Source organism: Artemia franciscana, chromosome 16, assembly GCF_032884065.1.
Source record: "Artemia franciscana chromosome 16, ASM3288406v1, whole genome shotgun sequence".
Classification (NCBI taxonomy): Eukaryota; Metazoa; Arthropoda; class Branchiopoda; order Anostraca; family Artemiidae; genus Artemia; species Artemia franciscana.
The window spans coordinates 35,061,558-35,081,034 of NC_088878.1; the positions used below are offsets into that span (position 1 = coordinate 35,061,558).

General features: G+C 37.7%; 3 protein-coding genes across 3 annotated transcripts in view; all 3 read left to right on the forward strand.

Moving 5' to 3' along the window:
• LOC136037387 (protein obstructor-E-like) overlaps positions 1 to 15,215 on the forward strand; it is a 33,005-nt gene extending 17,790 nt beyond the window's left edge. Inside the window, exons 3-5 of the mRNA XM_065720118.1 lie at positions 6,085 to 6,279; positions 10,004 to 10,208; positions 15,103 to 15,215. Of these exons, the coding sequence (XP_065576190.1) occupies positions 6,085 to 6,279; positions 10,004 to 10,208; positions 15,103 to 15,133 (431 nt within the window). The 3' untranslated portion in view covers positions 15,134 to 15,215. The remainder of the gene's footprint in view (positions 1 to 6,084; positions 6,280 to 10,003; positions 10,209 to 15,102) is intronic.
• A 1,425-nt stretch (positions 15,216 to 16,640) lies between these two features.
• Positions 16,641 to 17,144, forward strand: LOC136036831 (uncharacterized). The gene has a single exon (XM_065719163.1). It carries the CDS (start codon positions 16,641 to 16,643, stop codon positions 17,142 to 17,144), a length of 504 nt encoding a protein of 167 aa, XP_065575235.1.
• Positions 17,145 to 18,667: 1,523 nt separating this feature from the next.
• LOC136036832 (uncharacterized) lies at positions 18,668 to 19,027 on the forward strand. Its single transcript, XM_065719164.1, has one exon. The coding sequence runs from the start codon at positions 18,668 to 18,670 to the stop codon at positions 19,025 to 19,027; it is 360 nt and encodes a 119-aa protein (XP_065575236.1).
• The last annotated feature ends 450 nt before the right edge of the window (positions 19,028 to 19,477 follow it).

Sequence of the window (19,477 nt, forward strand, 5' to 3'; positions counted from 1 at the left end):
CCAAACCCACTAAGTGTGCCATGCGAATTAATTTTGAGTAAAACAGCTCATTAAAATATTTATTACCAAAATTTATTGTTTATTGAGAGACCCAAAGTGGCAAAACCTATATATGCTGGATGTCTCTTTTTGATAGGCCTTAAATGATACCATTTTTTAAATGGAATATTCCTATGCATGGTTGCAAACATACAAACGGGTGTACATTACCTATTTCTTTTGTTAGACATTTATACTTATTAATCAGGATCATGCTTCTACTATTCCTGAGTTTTTGGGGTATTATTTTTCATTTAAATGAAAATCGGCCTTTCAGAAGTCTCTCCGAAAATTAATTTTGGTAAATTACAAATTTTAGCACGAATAAAAATCCTTAATCTCTTCTAACGTTGGTTTTCAGGGCGATTTCGGAGAATCCACTTTTCTTTCGGAGAAATATGGGGAGACCCCAAAAACTGGGGGTAGGGAGTTACTGTTCAGAACATAGAATGAATGTAGTCATGTTCTTTGTGAGCGAAAAGTTCCATCCTGTGCCACCAATAAGTAAAAACAGTCCATGGCAGAATTATATGTGCCGCTTTGAATAAACTTTGCTGGTTCTTTGAGCGATCAAATAAAAAAAACAAAAAACAAGTGTTTTCCAACCGAAAGCCAGGAGCACATTAAAACTTAGAAGAAACAAAAATTATCACGTCCTTAATTGCCCCCTCCTCAATACCTCGCTCTTTACGCTTAAGTTTGACTTTTGCTCCAATTATTTAGGAATAATTCCTGAAACACAAGGGCCATTTAATTAGAATAATAAGTTTTTTTAAAGTTCTAAAAAAAAATTAGCGTAAAGAGCGAATTATCTAGGAGGGGGTAACCCCCTCATATATGTAATAATTTCTGTTCATTTTAAGTTTTAATGCTGCTCCTTACTTTCATTTGAAAAAAACTGTTTTTTTCTATTTAATTTCTGATCGTCTTTTAAATAAAGTTAAAAAATCCAGCTTCCCTTCCATGAAAAATTTCCTTCCCCAACAAAAGCATCCTCCATGGAAAAATCCTCCAACTTAAGAATCAGCCCCCACCCCCTCGCCATAGAATTCTCCCGTACTCCCGAAAAATATCTGTATACTCCCCAATAGCCAACACTATATGTAAGCAATGGGCAAATTTCATGGCTTGCAGTGTTTCTTCTGGGGGCTGTTGAGAGTCAAGTCATCCTCAGAGGCATAATTATCGGGTCTTTGGACTATGCTGAACAAACTGGCAATCTCAAAATTTTGATCGGAGGGCTTTGAGAAAAAAGGGGCGTAGGAGGGGGGCTAGCTGTTCTCCAATAGTTTTGTCGCTTAAAAAGGGCAGTAGAACTTTGATTTTTGATAAAATGAGCCCTCTCCAGATTTTTTAGGATCACTGGCTCGATATGATCACCCTGGGGAAAAAAGAGAAAAGACCATATTTTCGTATATAAGAACTTGAAAACTCTACAGAAGGGTTCCAACGGTGAATTTTTTATTTTGATCCACCATCATTCTTGAGGAGTTTCATGCTCAATTTCGACAATCTTCTAGATTTGTCTTCAGCAGTGCTTTTACTTTTAAATTTAGATCAAGTTTAATAGCTATTTATTTTATTTTATTTATTTTATTTCTAACCCGTCATACAATACAAAGTAAACAGAGACGGAGTATACAGACAAAACGACAAAAAAAAGGAATATGAAAAAAAAAAAAAAAAGAAACATCACAACAATGGAATAATTTATAAAGAACATTCGATGAAGCACTGAACCGCTTTTGCATACATACAACTTTAAATATCACTGTACAGGAATACATACATACATACATGCATATTTAATTCCCATAAAAAAAAAACTCACTACAGAAGAATACACAACACACAAGAAAAATAAAGAACACATGAGTATCTAACTACAAAAAATAAAAAACCTATTGCCTCAAAATAATTGCCCAAGGATGAGTAACAATTTTAGAGTTATATCTGGCGATTTGGGCTAATATTGCTTCATTAGGGTTGATGATCCCATACCGACTTGTCACAATACGGTTACTTGTCCATGGTGGAAGCCGTAAGAGGTGCTTTGCATATTTATAATATGTAGACCGCAATTTTTTCTTATCTTCCTTTTGGAAAATCCTCCAAAAGGGACTTAGATACAGATAATGAGGAAGTGCCATTGCATTATATAGATGGGCCAAAATCCGCCGATCAAACTGACGCTTATAAACTACAACACGGCTATACGCTAAAGAGATCCGCTTCTCCAGATGACTCTGCAAAAGATGACGTGTTTCAAGCATAGACCGACCAATAGGGATCCCCAAATAAACTATGTGTTCGGCAAGCCGAACAGTAGCACCACCCAGCCTAACATCAACAGCAGACCCTTGCTTAGCATTAAATAACAACACATCAGATTTCTTTTCGTTAAACTGAAGGCCTATTTTTCCATATTCTACTTGAAGCTGGATAAAATTCTCCTCTAAACCGTGAAGGAGGCGGCTCAAATTAAGTACATCGTCTGCATAGCTTATTAACGATAGATCAATTCCTCTCAGAATGTATGTCAGATTTGACTTAGATTGTGGTTTAACGATGCTGTTATTAAATGCGGTAGGTGATGTCAATGCACCCTGCCTTACACCTTTTTCAACGGGGAGTACCGGGTTATTTGTCAGGTTTGGTGTTATTGGTAGCTTAAGCCTAGCTTTTAAATTTTTATACATATCATATAAAGGGTTTAACATACTTGGATCAACACCTACTAGGCCCATATCTAAAATAATCTTCTCATGAATTAGTGAATCAAAGGCCCTTCTGACATCATGTGCAGCGAGAGCTATGCTCTCACCGCTTTTCTCAGCATCTATCAAAGCCGAAACAAGAGCAGAAAGAGCGTGACCACTACCAAGACTAGGCTGAAAACCGAATTGATGGTCTGGGACTGTGCATTTCGACCGCAGTTCATCGACAATAAGTGCCTCAAATAACTTACAAAAAACTGTAGCCACAGTTATAGGTCGGAAAGACGAGCACTGGCTAAGTGGCTTTCCCTTTTTAGGCACAGGTGTTAATATTCCTATTGAAAAAGAATCAGGCACTATACCCAGGTTAAAAATTATTTGAAAAAGCAGGGCAAGGTGCTCAAGGAACAGCTCGCTGCAAAACAGCAGGTGCTGAATTGATATACCATCACAACCGCGCGATTTCTTTTTTTTTAGTTTTCTAATAGCAGAACGGATAGAACACCTCGTAATTTTAACACCCGGACTGTTTTCTTCTCGCTTTCGTGAGAAGAAATCATCCAGTTTCACACCGAAGCTTTTTTGTAGCTTGATATCAGGAGCCGAAAATTCATTTCTATAATGCTGAACCCAATTATCTCGAGATATTGAGGTCATTGTTACATGAGATCTTTCTTTAAACAATGAAGACCAAAGTTTATTTGGGTGGGTAAGGATAGCCTGAGATGAAGAACGAATAATTGCACTACGGTGTAGTGAAAGTTCTTTCGCGAATTTACGTTTACTATGAATTCGAACCTTATTCACCCACCCGTCTCGAGGACATCCAGCCTCACGCCAAACCGAAAGCCAGAATATTGCCGAACTACACGCGTTTTGAAGATTAACATTTGCAGACCAGCCTGGTACTTCGGTACCAGGCCACACCCGTCTAAATGGTACAGCTGATTGTTCAGCGAGACGTAATGCGTGCACAAGCTCACCACAATAAATATTCAACCGAATTCGTGATTCCGCCGGATGGTTCTTAGAACTAACCATCAGCAGATCAAAAGGAACGCAGATTTTTGAAACAAGTTCATCACAAGTCGACTAAAATGAACTCATAGACGCACGTTTCCAATCACAAACAAAATAAGGACGCTTCTGGAGCCTTCCAGGAGGAGGCGGAACACTACTATTTAAATCAATATTGAAAAACAATGGAAAATGGTCGGATGTAAAATTTGAATCAGAAACAAGAACCTCACTCGGTGTAAGTGATTGAGTGTGCATAACATGATCTAGGTTTGACATACTTCCCGAATTATGAATATATGAAAAATTCGTATTCTTAGACGCGAGTATAAATTCATCACCTATTAGCACGATTAGAACTTGAACTGTTGTTGCCGCTCGGGTTTTCAAGATCACAGTTAAAGTCACCTGTTATCAGACACGAAAGTCCATGCTTTTTTATTTTATCAATACATTTGGATAGCCTTGCAATACTTATGGCAAACTGTCTGTCTGATCGATCATCACGATAGTCCGTAGGGAGGTAAACATTCACTATAACAATATCATGCATTTTGATAGCGAGAAAGTCTAATGCCGAGTCAAACATAGAAGTTGATAGAGAGGATCTAACGTAAGTCGCAAGGCCACCAGATGGCCGGCCGTGAGTGCGAGAGCGTTTGGCTGCAACTGTAAAAACTTGATGGTCTGGTGACAGGTTCAATAACGGAAGGCTGAGAGAGGTTGCAAAATGTTCCTGCAAACACACAATATCATATCTTGAAAGAAGGTCCTCGATAAAAATAGACCGGTTAAGGATATTTCCATTTAAATTCCACGTTGCAACTGCATGCTTAGCACAAGCGGGTTCTAGATTCATTTTGGTAGGGAATTCATATTGATTATCGCTTTATTAGCCGGACATCTTATGTTATAGCATGTATGGCCTTTCTTTTTGCATATAATGCAGTACATATCTTTAGTGCACAAATTATCCTTCGTGGATGTGTGATCAGAAGCACCACAACGACCACATATAGGCGTCAATACGCAATTAGTCGCTAAGTGACCAACTCTATGGCACGAACAACATCTTTTTGGGAGAAATTTGAATTCTTCAGCAGGCAGCTTCTCATAACCGATTCGGACTGAGACTGCAAGAAAGTCTTCGAGATCCTTACTGGTCCCGAAATACAGCTTGAACACTTTGGAGCGCTCATAGCTACCGATTTCTATTGCTTTTAATGCACATGGAACAAGGGATTCTATATTAGTCTGGGTCATACTAGGCGGAACCTTTTTCAAAACAGCAATAAACATTTTCTCTTTGAGCATGGCAGAGACCTCAGGCTTACTAACTTTCATTTTCTCAACGATCTTTTCAGCAGAAGATTTGGACTTGACGAATAATTTCCAGTCCTGTCTCACCTTTTTTAGCTCACTTATTTCGGCTGAGTTGGGGCAGATGGTATCCAAAAACTGCTTGCGAGCAATGGGATTATCAAGAGACTTTGGCATTTTAAGAACAACGGCATAGGATGTCTGGGGATTGACTGTTACAGGGTTGGCGGGGCCTGGGACACTACTCGCTGAAGGGCAACATAGGCTCTGTGCTTTAGCCATAGACACAAAATTCTTAAATTCTAGACATAAATCATTTACCTTGCGGGTTAACGTAGCGCTTGCCTCGCCAGGAATTGTGGGGACTTCGTCCGGTTCGTATATAACAAACTTCGGCAGTTCCACTGAATTCTTATCACAGTAGTCTAAAACTTTCAAAATGTCTGCAAATGTATCAGCAACTTTCAGCCTTTCACTTGGTCGAGTAGCATAATTCGCCACAGCTATGGATAATATTTTCCACTCCTGAATCAGTGTCAAATGACGATTCTCTTAAACTTGAAAATTTGATTAGAAACTTTGATTGAAAACTTGAAAATTTAATTTTGGTTACTAAGGGATGGGGTCAAGGGCACATCCAAGATTTTTTTCAGGGGGGGGGGTAAAATAGAAAACTTTAAGAATCGCATCGACAATTTGTTTGTATGCATTTCGTTACGTTTTTATGAGTTGGATAGAATTTGAGTGGGGGGGGGGGTCCAAACCCCCCTCTCTTCACCCCAGGATGCAGCCTTGGACGGGGCTTGCTCCTGGATAGCCTAGAGCTATTGATGTAACCACGATAAGGGTATGCCAGTATTCAAGTGCATGTTATTACTATTACATTTTTTCTTCGTTAATTTCTAATAATAAATAATAATAAAGCACTGCAAAATAGTTCCGATTAGCTAAAGACCATTCATACTGAACTTATGAATATCCTTTTATACAGAGCCGCCTCAGTCAACCGAATTATGTCCGCATGCTTGGGGTATTTATTTTACTGGAGACAAAGCAAACTGTGGCACTTTTAGGAATTGTGTTGGAGGCGTTGCGCACGACTTCAATTGTCCAGAAGGTTTGGCATTTAATGAACAGTCCTTGAGATGTGATTGGCCGGAACAGACTGAAAGTTGTGATGCCGCAGGTAAAGTTGTTTTTACATCCGTTGCCTAAGTTAAAAAAAAAGACTGTTTTCTTTTAGTAAAAACTCCTTTGACCTGAATAGGTGCAGCTTTTAGCTGCACCTGTGATGCTGCAGCTAAAGCCGTTTCCACTTTGTTTGCCTAAGTTCTTGGAGAAAAATTGAAATTGCTTATTTGCCATTAAAGTATTTCTAGTTTCCAAAATCATTGGTATCCTGGTTCCAGAAGCCAATTATCATTAATGATAATTAATTATATATTATTATTAGCTTTTCAAGACATCGGACAATAAAAATAGATTGTTCAGTTCTTTGTGTTGTAGGCGAAGAAATAACTAAAATGATAGCTTCTTTTACTTATCTTTTTCTAGGCATATAAGGGGTTGAATCATAAAGAGTGCAAGAGCGATTCTTAAGTAAGGATCAATAAGGTTTCAATGTATCATTATTATTTATTTCTAGGTTAATTTGTAGGGAAGGAGGCATCGTATAATTTATTTTTTGGGTAGGGGGGCCATTTCATTGGAAATAGAAGTTCTAGTGCCCTAGAAGGTTATGCAAGTCGCCCATTGTTAACATTCAGGTTTCGGTATTCGAATAAGGGGGATTGGTCAATCCTTGGTCTCCAAAAGGGCAAAAGATATTAAGGTGAAACTTTCAAGGAATGTTGAGGGGGATGTTGCCTATTAACAATCTATTAGGAATAGCTTAGGGTATTAAGTTAAAACTTTCAGGGTATGTTGAGGGGAATGTTTAATTAACCAAAAGACACTATATGTATACTACTACTACTACTGTTACAGCTACTGCTACTACTATTACTGTGGCTGTGAATTTGACTACTTGCGACTGTGACTTGCGACTTGCGACTGTAACTTGAGACTGTGACTGCAACTACTTGAGACTGCGACTCCTACTATGACTACTACTATTATTGCAATTGCGACAGCTACTTCCATTACTACTACTACCATTACTGCTGCTGCAACTGTTATTATTACTGCTACTACTACTACTAGTACTACTACTATGACTACTCCTGCTATTACTACTAATACTGCTAGTACGACTACTACTGCTACGACTACTACTACTGCTAATAATACTACTACCAGTACAACTATTGAACCAAATCAAAAGAATTTAGGTGTCATCCAGGTTTTAAAAATGTCATATTTCCACTATCTCAGTAACGAAATAAAGTATTAAGTTGAAAATTTTAGGGGAAGATGGAAGGGGTATATCAAACTAGATCAAAAGATACTATTTATATCCAGATGCCTAGATAGTCAAATGGTGGTCTGTGCAATATCCCAGGAGCAGCCAAGGATATTACGTTTAAACTTTCAGAGCATGCTGATGGTGATATTTAATTAAGTAAACAGATACTATGTGTGTTTAAGTTTGTCAAAAGAGTGCATTTACGATATCTAAGGAACAGCTAAGTTTATTAAGTTGAAACTTCAGTGCATGTTAGCGGGAATGTTAAGCTAAACGAAAAAAACTTGTGTTTCCATGTTATCAAAAGGGCGTTTGTACAATATCTCAGAAATATCTAGGGTTTAAATTGAAACTTTCAGGATGTTAGGAAGAGAAGGCTAGATTACTTCATATTTTTTATTTAGAGAGAGGGGCTGTGGGGTCATGAAATGTGTGTTTCCGGTCAGTCTAAAATGTTTTGTCACTATAAGCCCTAATGTAACTTTGAATTTATTCACGGTAAAGGGGTTATGCAAAAAGAGTATATTTGTACAGTGTATAAAACAGCGTGCGCGTAATATCTCGGGAACAACTGGGAAAGGTAAGAAGTCAAGTTTAAACTTTCAGAAAGTGCCTAGGGAGAGCAAGGGGCATTTCAATATTATATTTAAGGGAAGGAATAGAAGTTCCAAAACTTTTGTATCCTAAATACCGATTCGTACTAAAATTGTCAACAATTTTTCTTGAAGGATGAGTTATATTGATTCGTGAAACCCTAAAATAGGCCAAACGTTGTTGATTGGCGTAGAATGTGCAGGGTAAGTAGGCTTTACCAAACAGATATTAATGAGGACTATTAAGATATTAATTATTATTGTATCGATTGTTAGCAGGGAAAGTCTGATTTTTTATCCGAAAATGTTTTAAAATTACAGGCCATCTAGACACTTAAACGAACGGAGTCTCAATTAAAACAATAAAGTATGGAAACAAATGTGTTTTTTTTTTGGTTAGAGACATTTTTCTTAAGACAACAAGACATATTTCTTCTTAATAAATGACCTTGACATGCATTTATTTAAACAAGCAAACAGTTTGAATAAAATATAACATAGAAAGCTTTTTTTAATAAAGTAGTGGGTTAAGATACGTCTCTGTTCAAGAGTATCTACAAGCTGGGTCAGGATAGCTTTAGCCCTAAAAAAAGACACTACTCATCCACTATCCGTTAGGAATTCACTAGGAATTCTATAGTAAAAATATTACTAAGAATTTACTTCGTAAAACTACCGCTGATAATTTCGACTGAATATTCAGACTTTTTTCAAAATTTAAATTCCTATCGAACGGTTTAATTTTACAGCAGAAAAAAAAAACTGATTTTTATTAAATATTCCTAATGTTAACCAATAGTAAAATTATGTCAATTAAAAATGGACAGGAGCTAATTTTAAAAAAGCATTTCCAAAAATATTTTTTTCAAAGAGAATCAAAGTGCCACGTTTAAAATTCAGACGAACAGAAATTAATTCATACATTATAATAAATCAAACTCAAAACAATTCGAAGTTACTATCAGTGATAGAAAGAGTCCAGTACGAACAGGAATCAAAATAAATGATCACCAAAGCTGTACCTAGGGGATGATTAGGGGGTTTGAACCCGCTGAAATGTTTGTGTGACTCGTAGAAACGTAGCAAAAATGGATGTAAGCAAATTCCTTATGCATTTTTGAGGTTTTTTGTGCAATCCCTCCTCCCCCCGAAAAAATCCTTGTATCAGACACCTCTCGAAAAAAAAACCTGGATACGACCCTGATAATCAAATCAAACACAAAGATAACAGGTACTGCTATAGATGAGTAAATAGATCCTAAAACGAGCAGAAATTGAAATGAGTTTTCAGGTCAAACCACAAAGGAGCAAAAGTTTCCACAAACAAGGGTTGGGCTACTAGCCTACTTTAAGTTTTCAAAATTAACCTTTTGAAAAAAAAAATTCTTTATTCTAAGCTGGTTTGCAAAATAATTGAATGAAACAACCAACAGAACAGGAATCAAGATATGACAACCCTTCTATAGGTATTGAAATCATTTACGGTATAAAGAGTTCTGAAGTTAAATATAGTTCAATCGTTACTTGATTAATTCCCATTCACAATTAGAGTTTACCAATGTCAAGATTTAATTAGCGCTAATTTAAGCCAATCAGAAATTTAAAAAAAAAAATTTCAGCCAATCAAAAAATTTTTATGGGAAATCTGACTGGTATTAATCAGCACTAGTTAAATCTAGCTAGTATTAGTAAATTGTCATTGTGGGGCTTTACACCAGGATTGTAGTGCTCTGCAAAAGTAAAAATTATTGCAGAATAAGGGCTTGTACTGGTAAAAATTATTACCTCCAAAGCAATTCTACATAGCATCCAATTTTTAATTTATATAGTCGATGAATATTTTTCAATCATGATGCAAAATAAATCTTATTAGACTTTTTTGTTTTATAATGCGAGTTTGACTTAATTTTCAGCATTTATTGGATTTACGTGCCCACCAATAGAAGAAGGAGATTTACTTGCAGCTGGCGGCCATACCCGTTTTCCAAATCCAAAGGACTGTAAAAAATTCTTTGTCTGTGAAGGGGGAGTTAACGTTCGCTTGGCTGCTTGTGAAGAAGGTATGGTCTACAATCCTGAAGCAAATGATTGCACTGAACCTGAGCTGGTACCAGGATGGTAAGTTTCTACATATGTATAAAAGAAAAAACCTAAAATATCTAAAGTTTTAACTTTCTGAAAAAAAAATCAAATTGAAAAAAACGTTAAAATTCACAACATCTAAACTATAGTGCGGTTTTAAGGAATTGAGCAGGTAGGGTCTAACCATAGTCGAAAGGTCGAATAACAATAACTATTGCCTATAAATTTAATCTTTAAGACAGTGAAAAAAAAATTAATACAAAAATGATAATAAAAGTTAGGACATTTCAGCTTCCCATCCGGAAGCCTTTATGAACGGGCGAGAAAAACATAAACTGAAAGTGAGAAAATAAAAATTAACTGGTAGGATGTAGAGAGGGAGTCTTTGAATAGACTGGGATGTAGGAGAAGCATGCGTAGCTGTTTTGGCCACAGGTTGCTTAATGCTGCGGTGAGTTGTCAGTAGTAGTAGTAGTAGTAGTAAATAATTCCTCTTCCAAAGTTTTTCTGGCAAAAATGCGAAATTCTACATATTTGTAGATAAGAGCTTGAAACCACTACAGTAGGGTTCTCTGATATGCTGTGTCTGATAGTGTAATTTCCATGAAGATCACTTGAATATTTGGGGATGCAAATAGTTTTCGATGTGATTTTGATTTTTGAAGTCAATACTAGATTTAATTAGTATAAGTTGAATTAGTGTAAGTAGTAATCATTATAAGTTGAATTAAATTAAATAGAGCACATACTCAGAGCTCAATAGTGTGTCTCATATTTTCATAAATATACAGGAAAGCAAAAAATAAGCTTTGTAAACTTTTTGTTGATTTTCTTAGGAATCTAAACAAGGAAAAGTTCGTCCAAATCACAATGTGAAGCTTAAACATTTGTCTTCATTTTTGTGTATTGCACACCCTGTCGACTTGTAAACTTTTATGTGCTGATGAATTTCTGCTCTGCAATTATGGTCGGTTTATTCCTTTTCTTTTGGAATAAATGCCCCTCTGCAAATTTGATCATTTTATGAGAACCCTCGTAAGGTTTATTAGGGCTACTTAAGACTGGAAACCTGTTCTAGTGGATGTCTTGGTGGCAAGAATTTAGAGACCACCAGCATTCACAAGAGGTCAAAGTGGATACAGCCTATCAAAAGATTTAACGAAGGCCCTTACAGTTACTCCCAACCAAGTTCAGCTGGTATATCATAGCCCCTTCAGGTGTATTTTCTGATGACGAAATCTAACAGCCCTTCCCATTTATCTCACCCATAAAGGCCTTGGATTTTGCTGGAGGACCCTCGGTCCTGCTTAACACAACTTTTGATTGACGTGCGAGAATCTTTTCTGCTATAGGTCTTGATAGTATGTAATAAAGGGGCTCTAATTCTCCCCCCTTCCTTCCTCTAGGGAATATATTAAGATCGGCTGTAAAAAAAAAGCAGTAAAGAACTTTCTCCTGTTTCTCACAAAGTTTGATTAAGATCCGGTTTATTTCTCTTCCTCCACAACAAATGTTCCTCTACAAATTTGATCATTGGGTAAGAGCCCTCCGAAGGAGTCTTAGGGCTGCTCAAGACCAAACACATTTTCTAGTAGTAGTCTTAATCGCAAGAATTTAACGACCCCAAGCACCTGAAAGAGTTCGAAATGGGTGTGATCTCTTAAAGGGTCCAACTAAGGCACTTACTCTTACTTCCGACCAAGTTTAGCTAAAATATCACGGTCTTCAACTATACTTTCTGATGATTAAATCTGCTTGCTCCTCTTCTTTCTCCCAACCAAAAACGTCAGATCTGGGTCCCCAAAGGGCGTAGCTAGGACTCTAGCTCTTATTTAACTCAATTTTTGGCTGATTATCTTTTGGGCTAAGTGTCCTGATGGTATAAATAAGGGACCCAAAGGTACCCTCTCTATAGAGGACATCTAGACACCCAAAAAGCAGATTTAGGACACTTTTTTGTACTTCACACGAAAATTGATTGCGATCTGATGATCTCTTTTGGTAAGGCCAAAATTGTTCCACATCCCATGCTCTCTTACATGTTGGATCGGGTACGAGCCCACAAAATTACAATCAAGGTATTTATTTTTTCTTTCCATCAACATATGGCTACAAAAGCAGCATCTCCTGTTGTATAACTTGATAACAAAAATCTGGAGATCGCTCAGAGGAACTCCATAGGGAATGGAGATCCCTACTTCCTTTCCCTACAGAGGTAGGGTTAAACTCTGGTCAACAGAAGGCGTAGTTGGTATGATAGTTCTCAATTCATATTACGTCCGGTCGAAACCTGACAGTTTCGCCTTTTAGATGACCTGACGAAAAGAATTATTGAAACAAATAAGTGCGATTGTGATAAGCAAATATAGTAAAATGAATGAAGAAATGGGAAACTCAAAAATCTTGATCACAGGTAGCGTTGGTTAGGCAATCTGATATTGGAAATGCTCAACAATAATATTTTAGCCCAACGTTTTTTGTTTTTTTTTTTGTCTGACTCTTCCTTTGAACTTATCAAACAGTTCGTGGTAATGTAAGTAGGAGCGACCTGGCTCAATAGTAAACAAAACTCTAAAAAACGGAATTTTGACACTAAAAGATACATCAAAGAATTGAATTTTTATGCTGATTTTAAATATATAATTTTCATCAAATTTAGTCTTACTCATCAAAAGTTACGAGCCTGAGAAAATTTGCCTTATTTCGAAAATAGGGAGAAACAACCCCTAAAAGTCATAGAATCTCAACGAAAATCACACCATCGCATTGAGCGTATCAGAGAACCCTATTGTAAAAATTTCAAGCTCCTAATTGCAAAAATGCGGAACTTCGTATTTTTTATCAGAAGACCAATCAGGGGCGCGTGTTTATTTTATTTTTTTTAGCGGTCATCGTATCGAACAAGTGGTCCTATAATGTCGCAAGAGGGCTTATTCTAAGGGAAATGAAAAGTTCTAGGAAACGCTGGAAATGAAACGCTCATTTTTTCCCAAAGTCAACGGATCAAAATTTTGAGATAGCCATTTTGTTCAGCATAGTCGAAAAGCATAATAGCTATGTCTTTAAGGATGACTTACTCCTCCACAGTCCCCAGGGGAGGGGCTGCAAGTTGCAAACTTTGACCAGTGTGTACATACAGTACTGGTTATAGGGAAGTGTACAGACGTTTTCAGGGGGATTTTTTTCGGTTTTGGGGGGGTGGTGAGGGGAGAGGCTATGTGGGAGGATCTTTTCTTGAAGGTATATGTGATGGGGGAAGAGAAATTCATTTAAGGGGGCGCGGGATTTTCTAGCATTATTATAAAAAAAACAATGAAAAAATAAATATGAAAAAGTTTTTTCAACTGAAAGTAAGGACCAGCATTAAAACTTAAAAAGAACAGAAACTATTACGCATATGAGGGGCTTTTCTCCTACTAAATACATCGCTCTTTAGGCTAAAGTAATCTTAATAATTCCAACTATTTATTCTACGGCCTTTCTGATTCAGTGGTCATTCTTAAAGGAATTAGGACAAAATTTAAACTTTCGTGTAAAGAGCGAGGTATTAACAAGGAGACAAACCCCCTCATATACATAATAAAAATATACGAATATAGATGTTCGTTACGTAAGCTAATGCTTAAGTTACGTATAATTTTTACTAATAAAGACATTAATTAAAAATTAAGAGTTCTAGTTGCCTTTTTAAGTAACCGAAAAATTGGAAGGCAACTAGTCCTTTCCTTTTTTCTCAAAATTTTATTTCAAAAAATGAGTAACACGCAAATTTCATTTTAATAATTTACGTACAGAGAGCCAAAATCAAACATGCATTAATTCAAAAACGTTCAGAAATTAAATAAAAAAAACTAGTTTTCTTAACTGAAAGTAAGGAGCGACATTAAAACTTAAAACGAACAGAAATTAGTCCTTGTATGAAAAGGCTGTTCCCTTATCAACGCCCCGCTCGTTACGATCAAGTTTGGCTCTTTCTCTTAATTCTACTTTATTAAACAGTAAAAAAGTTTGACTCTTTATTAAAAATTTTTACTCTTTCTCTCAATACCTGATTAAACAGTAAAAAACTTTAGCGTAAAGAGTGGGACGTCTAGAAGGGAACAGCCCCTTTCATACAAAGAGTAATTTCTTTTCGTTTTAAGTTTTAATGTCGCTCCTTACTTTCAGTTAAAAAAAAACTAGTTTTTTTTTATTTAATATCAAATAAGGTACTTGTGTATTATACGCCACTTACTTTAGTTTACGCTGTGTAAAACTCGAGGAGAAACCGGTTTCTTTTTTAGTTCCTTCGTTACATAAAAAAAAAATTGGGCCATATATTTGCATATTAGGGAGGAAGGTAATTTTACGCTTATGTATTAAAAACATAAGCGTAAAATTAAATATTTTTATTAACCGCAAAGTAACTGAACAGCGTGCATAAATATTGGATTGATTTATCAGGTAGCATTTTGGTCTCGCCAGCTATAATGCCAATATTATTTTTTTTTAATTCTTAAACCTTAAATTTTTTTTGGCAACAAACTTTTACTTTTAAGACGTACCGAAATAATAGTTAGCATTACTGAATCAGTGTCAGATGGCATGTTTCACCAGACAGTTTTTTCAAAACGTGTTTTTTGACTTTTGGGTACTATGGTAGGTTTTTCACTCTTTACTAGGCTGCGGCTACCGCTGCGACCTTGATTAGGAATTCTAGGGTAAATGCTTATTGATAAAATGAAAGAAGATATGTAATATCAGCGAGAAGAAAATAAGTCAATGAGACAGCTCCCCAGAAAGGAAATTTCACATTTGAATGGTCAAACTGAAAACAAATTTAAAATGAAAAATGGGGAGGAACGGTATAATAAATTGTAGATAGAAGTTTTATTTTCAATGATTGTACAATTTTTGTGGCATTCTATTTAGTTTAATCTTTTTCTTCTAGTGAAAACTATTACCCACTATCATCCGAGTAAAATAGTATATGGATTGAACCTATGTAAATGAAGAACAAGTCATCAATTTTGTACTATATTTTTAATAAACTGTTATTGATTATTGCGTTTTTGGTATTTTGCTCCTTTAAAAGGTTTTCTAATAGCACTTGAAGGTGTAGCACTCCAAGAAAAAGGCAGCCAATTTGGTTTCCCCATAGAAAGGTATAGATTCCCATATTCCTCAAGGATTTAACTAGAAGTATCATGTATAGGAGGAGGAGGGACTTCCCCCCAATGTTTTCTGTCACTATTTTTCCAACGTCGCCAAAAATTGTGATTTGTTTAAACCTATGGCATTTACAATCTATTAAATATATGCCAAATTAAATATATGGCCTTATATTTGAGTAACGGGAAACCGTTCGTGGAGAACGATAAGTGGATCTTTTCTTAAGTCTGGTACTTTTGGGAGCTTCTCTAAATCAGTCATTAAAGAAGAAAGTGTATCAAGTTTTAAATGCCTGTATTTTTAGATCAGACGTTAAATATGTCAAATTCCCTGGAGCGAATTCAATGCTTGCGCTAGAACTCAAGCGTTTTGGTGTGGCTGTTGCAGGCGTAACTGAAGCTCGCCTTATAGGAAATGACTCTGAAGACATTAGTGAAGGCTATCGCCTAATCTGGTCGGGTGATCAAAGAACCAAAACTAATGGAGTCGCACTTGTGCTAGACTCTCGGACCAGGAGGTGCCTCCTTTCTTACGAGCAAATATCAGACAGGATACTAACAGCGCAAATCCAGCACAAACATGGTAAACGGACCATCATTGTCTGCTACGCCCCAACAAACCAAGTCTCAGATGAGATGAAAGACCGTTTTTAAGCCCGGCTGTCTAGCATCCTAGCAAAAGTATCCCCTCATGATTTTTTACCCTTCTTGGCAACTTCAACGGCACTGTCAGAGATACAGACGGCGTTTGGAACAATGTTCTAGGACCTGTAACACCCGACTGCTTGAACGACAATGGGCTAACGCTCAATTCAGCTGTGCAACATGCACAATCTTATGATCACCAACACCCCTTTTCAAGGGAAAGAGGTTCACAAATATACCTGGTACAGCAATGACGGACGAACAAGAAAGATGTTAGACTACATAATCGTGTCCCCACGCTGGCGTTCCTTTATAACTAATTGCCGAACATACAGAAGTGCAGAATGGGAAAACACCGACCGCATGCTTGTCGTCTCTAACCTTAGACTATGCCTGAAATCCCAGAAAAGTGATCACCGTTCCCCCAAATTAGACCTGAACAATCTTGCAAACTCCAACACGCGCCAGGTTTATGCTGTCTCCACCTCAAACCGTATTGACTGTCTTGGTCAAATTTCAGAATCTAAAGAAGCTTGGCAACTATTCAAAGACGGCGTATTGCTTTCGGCCGAAAGTACTATCGGTCGTCTGATGCCCAGAAAAGAAGTGCTGGATATAGCAGGAAACTCTAGATGTTATTGAACAGCGTCGCAAAGCACGCCTAGCAAGGGACATGGTTACCTACAGACGTCTAAACGGCGTAAGAAATAGATTCCTCCACAGAGATAGAAAGCTGTTCACCGAGAAAAAGGCCACCGATCTTGAGGAGGCCACCAGAAAGGGTGACACATGCGCTCTATACAAACACCTTCGGGATTTTGCAGAGGGAAAGCCATCCTCCCTAGGCCCTACCGCATCTAATGATGGAAATATTCTCACTGACGAGAGCGCTCAACTGTCTGCCTGGAAGGATTACTTCTCTTCACTTTTAAAACTGGACTGTGTTAGCCAGCCCGACCCTGACCTTCTTAAAGTTGCATCTAGCACCCCTGAGGCCCCATGTGAAAGTGTGCAACACCTTTTCAGCTCTACAGAAATCCTGAAATCTCCGAAACGGATGAAAAACAACCGAGCCCCAGGAGTATGTGGTATCCCTACAGATCTACTGAAATATGGTGGGGCAGCGATCCTTCTCTGGCTCCAAGTACTTTTCTCCATAATATTTCGTACAGAATGAATTCCAAAAGACTGGCGAGCGGGCGTCATTCTGCCTCTCTGGGAACGGAAAGGCAGTCGCAAAACCTGCTCCAACTATCTAGGCATCACACTCCTCTCTGTGCCCGGGAAGCTCTTCGTTATAACCCTCTTGGACCGCTGTACCACTTTTCTCAGAAGCCAACGAAGAATCCAATAGGCTGGCTTCATGCCAGGAAGGTCTATCGTGGAGCAAATATTCACAATGCGGCAGGTGATATAAAGACTCGAGAATTTCAACAAAAAGCATATGTTTCCTTTGTGGATATCACGGCTGCTTTCGATTCTGTCGACCGGCAATATCGCTCTGGCTCATACTGAAAACAATGGGACTACCAGCGAAGTACAGCAACCTTTTCGAGCCGCTCCACGAAGGGACTGAGAGCTGCGTGCAAGTCAATGGCAGACACAGCCCATCTTTTGAAATCAAGACTGTGCCGCTGCTCCAGAGCTATTTAATTGTGCCATCGACTACATTATGACTCGGACCGTAAACCGCCTCCAGTCTGGATTGCGTTACGGCGATAGAGTACTTTCAGACGCTGACTATGCCGATGAACTTCCTCTTGTCTCCGATTCATCTTTGAAGCTCACAGAGGTCCTACAGATCCATGCTGATGAAGTCTTAAAGATAGGGCTATCGATTAATCGGCAGGAGACAAAAGTGATGTTTTTTGAACCCTGTAGCTCACCGCGTCCCCCGCCAATCCTAATGGTCGGTGACAAGCCAGCTGAGATTGTTGAGGAATTTACATACCTTGGCTCTATCCTCAAAGATCTAATGCATCGTTTTCCATTACAAGGCATTGCAAGGCCTGTTTTTCTGAGACGTCAACCAAACGTTTCTCATCAGATCGACCATATATTACACAAAAAGTTAAGAAAATGGTAATGGAAAAGAGATGGCTTTTCCGTCATGGTAATACCGAACCAGCCAACAGGTTGAAAAACAAACTAAGAAAGGTCACTCAAAAACAAGCGAACAAATATGTAGAACGTAAAGTTAATCATCTGTTCGAGTCCAAACCAAGCCAGTGGTACAAACGAATCAAAAGGATGACGGGCAAGGTGGAAAAAGGAGTCGACTTTGGCATTGATGAAGATGGCGTCGTAACAGCCAACTCCCTTAATAAACATCTGGGTAACATCGTGCAATCCCTCCCACCTTTGCTGAGCGTGGAAATACCCAACCCTCCTCCTGAGTCTTGTTGATTTCCCTTTGATATCAGAGTCCCAGGTGTTTTTCAAATTAAAAAGGCTTAAAAGAACAAGCATTATCCCTGTAGATATTCCCGTTGATCTCATCAAAGCATTTCCAGATTATCTTAGTGGCCCCTTAACACTCCTTTATAATCAGGTGAAAAAAACAGGTGAGTATCCATCAATTTGGAAAAATGGGTTCATTACACCAATACCAAAAAAAGATGCACCCAATGATTTTTCGGGTGTCCGACCGATCACTATGACACCCATTTTTAGCAAAGTGTATGAAAGTTTTGTTGCAGCATGGCTGAAAGACGTATTCTGGACAAAATTGATCCAAGGCAGTTTGGAAATATGCCGAACACATCTACGTCTCATTACTTAGTAGGTGTAATTGACAGTATTTTGCAAAAACTCGATGAACCAGTTTCTTGGATTAATGTTATTGCAATAGATCTAAGAAAAGCTTTTTATTTAATTTGCCACAATATTCTTGTAAAAAAACTTCTTGGACTAGGTGTACATTTATTCCTTGTGCGTTTAATTGCTAGTTTTCTTTCTGGTAGATGTCAACGGACAAAATATAAGTCCACATACTCCGACCCACTGCCCATTTTTTGTGGAGTTCCCCAAGCTTGGGACCACTTTTGTTTCTTGTCATAATAAATGATTTGGCAACAACACTGGATGACCGCTGGAAGTATGTCGACGATTTGTCGCTTATTGAATGTTGTCGAAAAAACCTACCAAGCAGAGCAGGTTCATTAATGAAAGATATATGTCAAGAGGCAAGGGTGGACAAAATGACTGTCAACTTTGATAAATCTGTAATTTTAACATTTTCTTTTTTAAAATCTGCGCCACTTTTTAATCCACCTATTCCCAGCGCCAGTCACGTGACCGAAATTAAACTGCTCAGCCTTCATACCACTTCGGATCTGAAGTGGAATAAACATGTTGATGGCATGTTTTAAAAAAGCTAATTTGGCCATCAGGTCTCTAAAGTTGTTGACTCGCCATCGAATCCCTGCACCACACCTCCTACGCATCTATTTCTCTTTTATACGTTCCACACTTGAATACTGTTGCCCTGTATGGCATTTTGGGCTGACT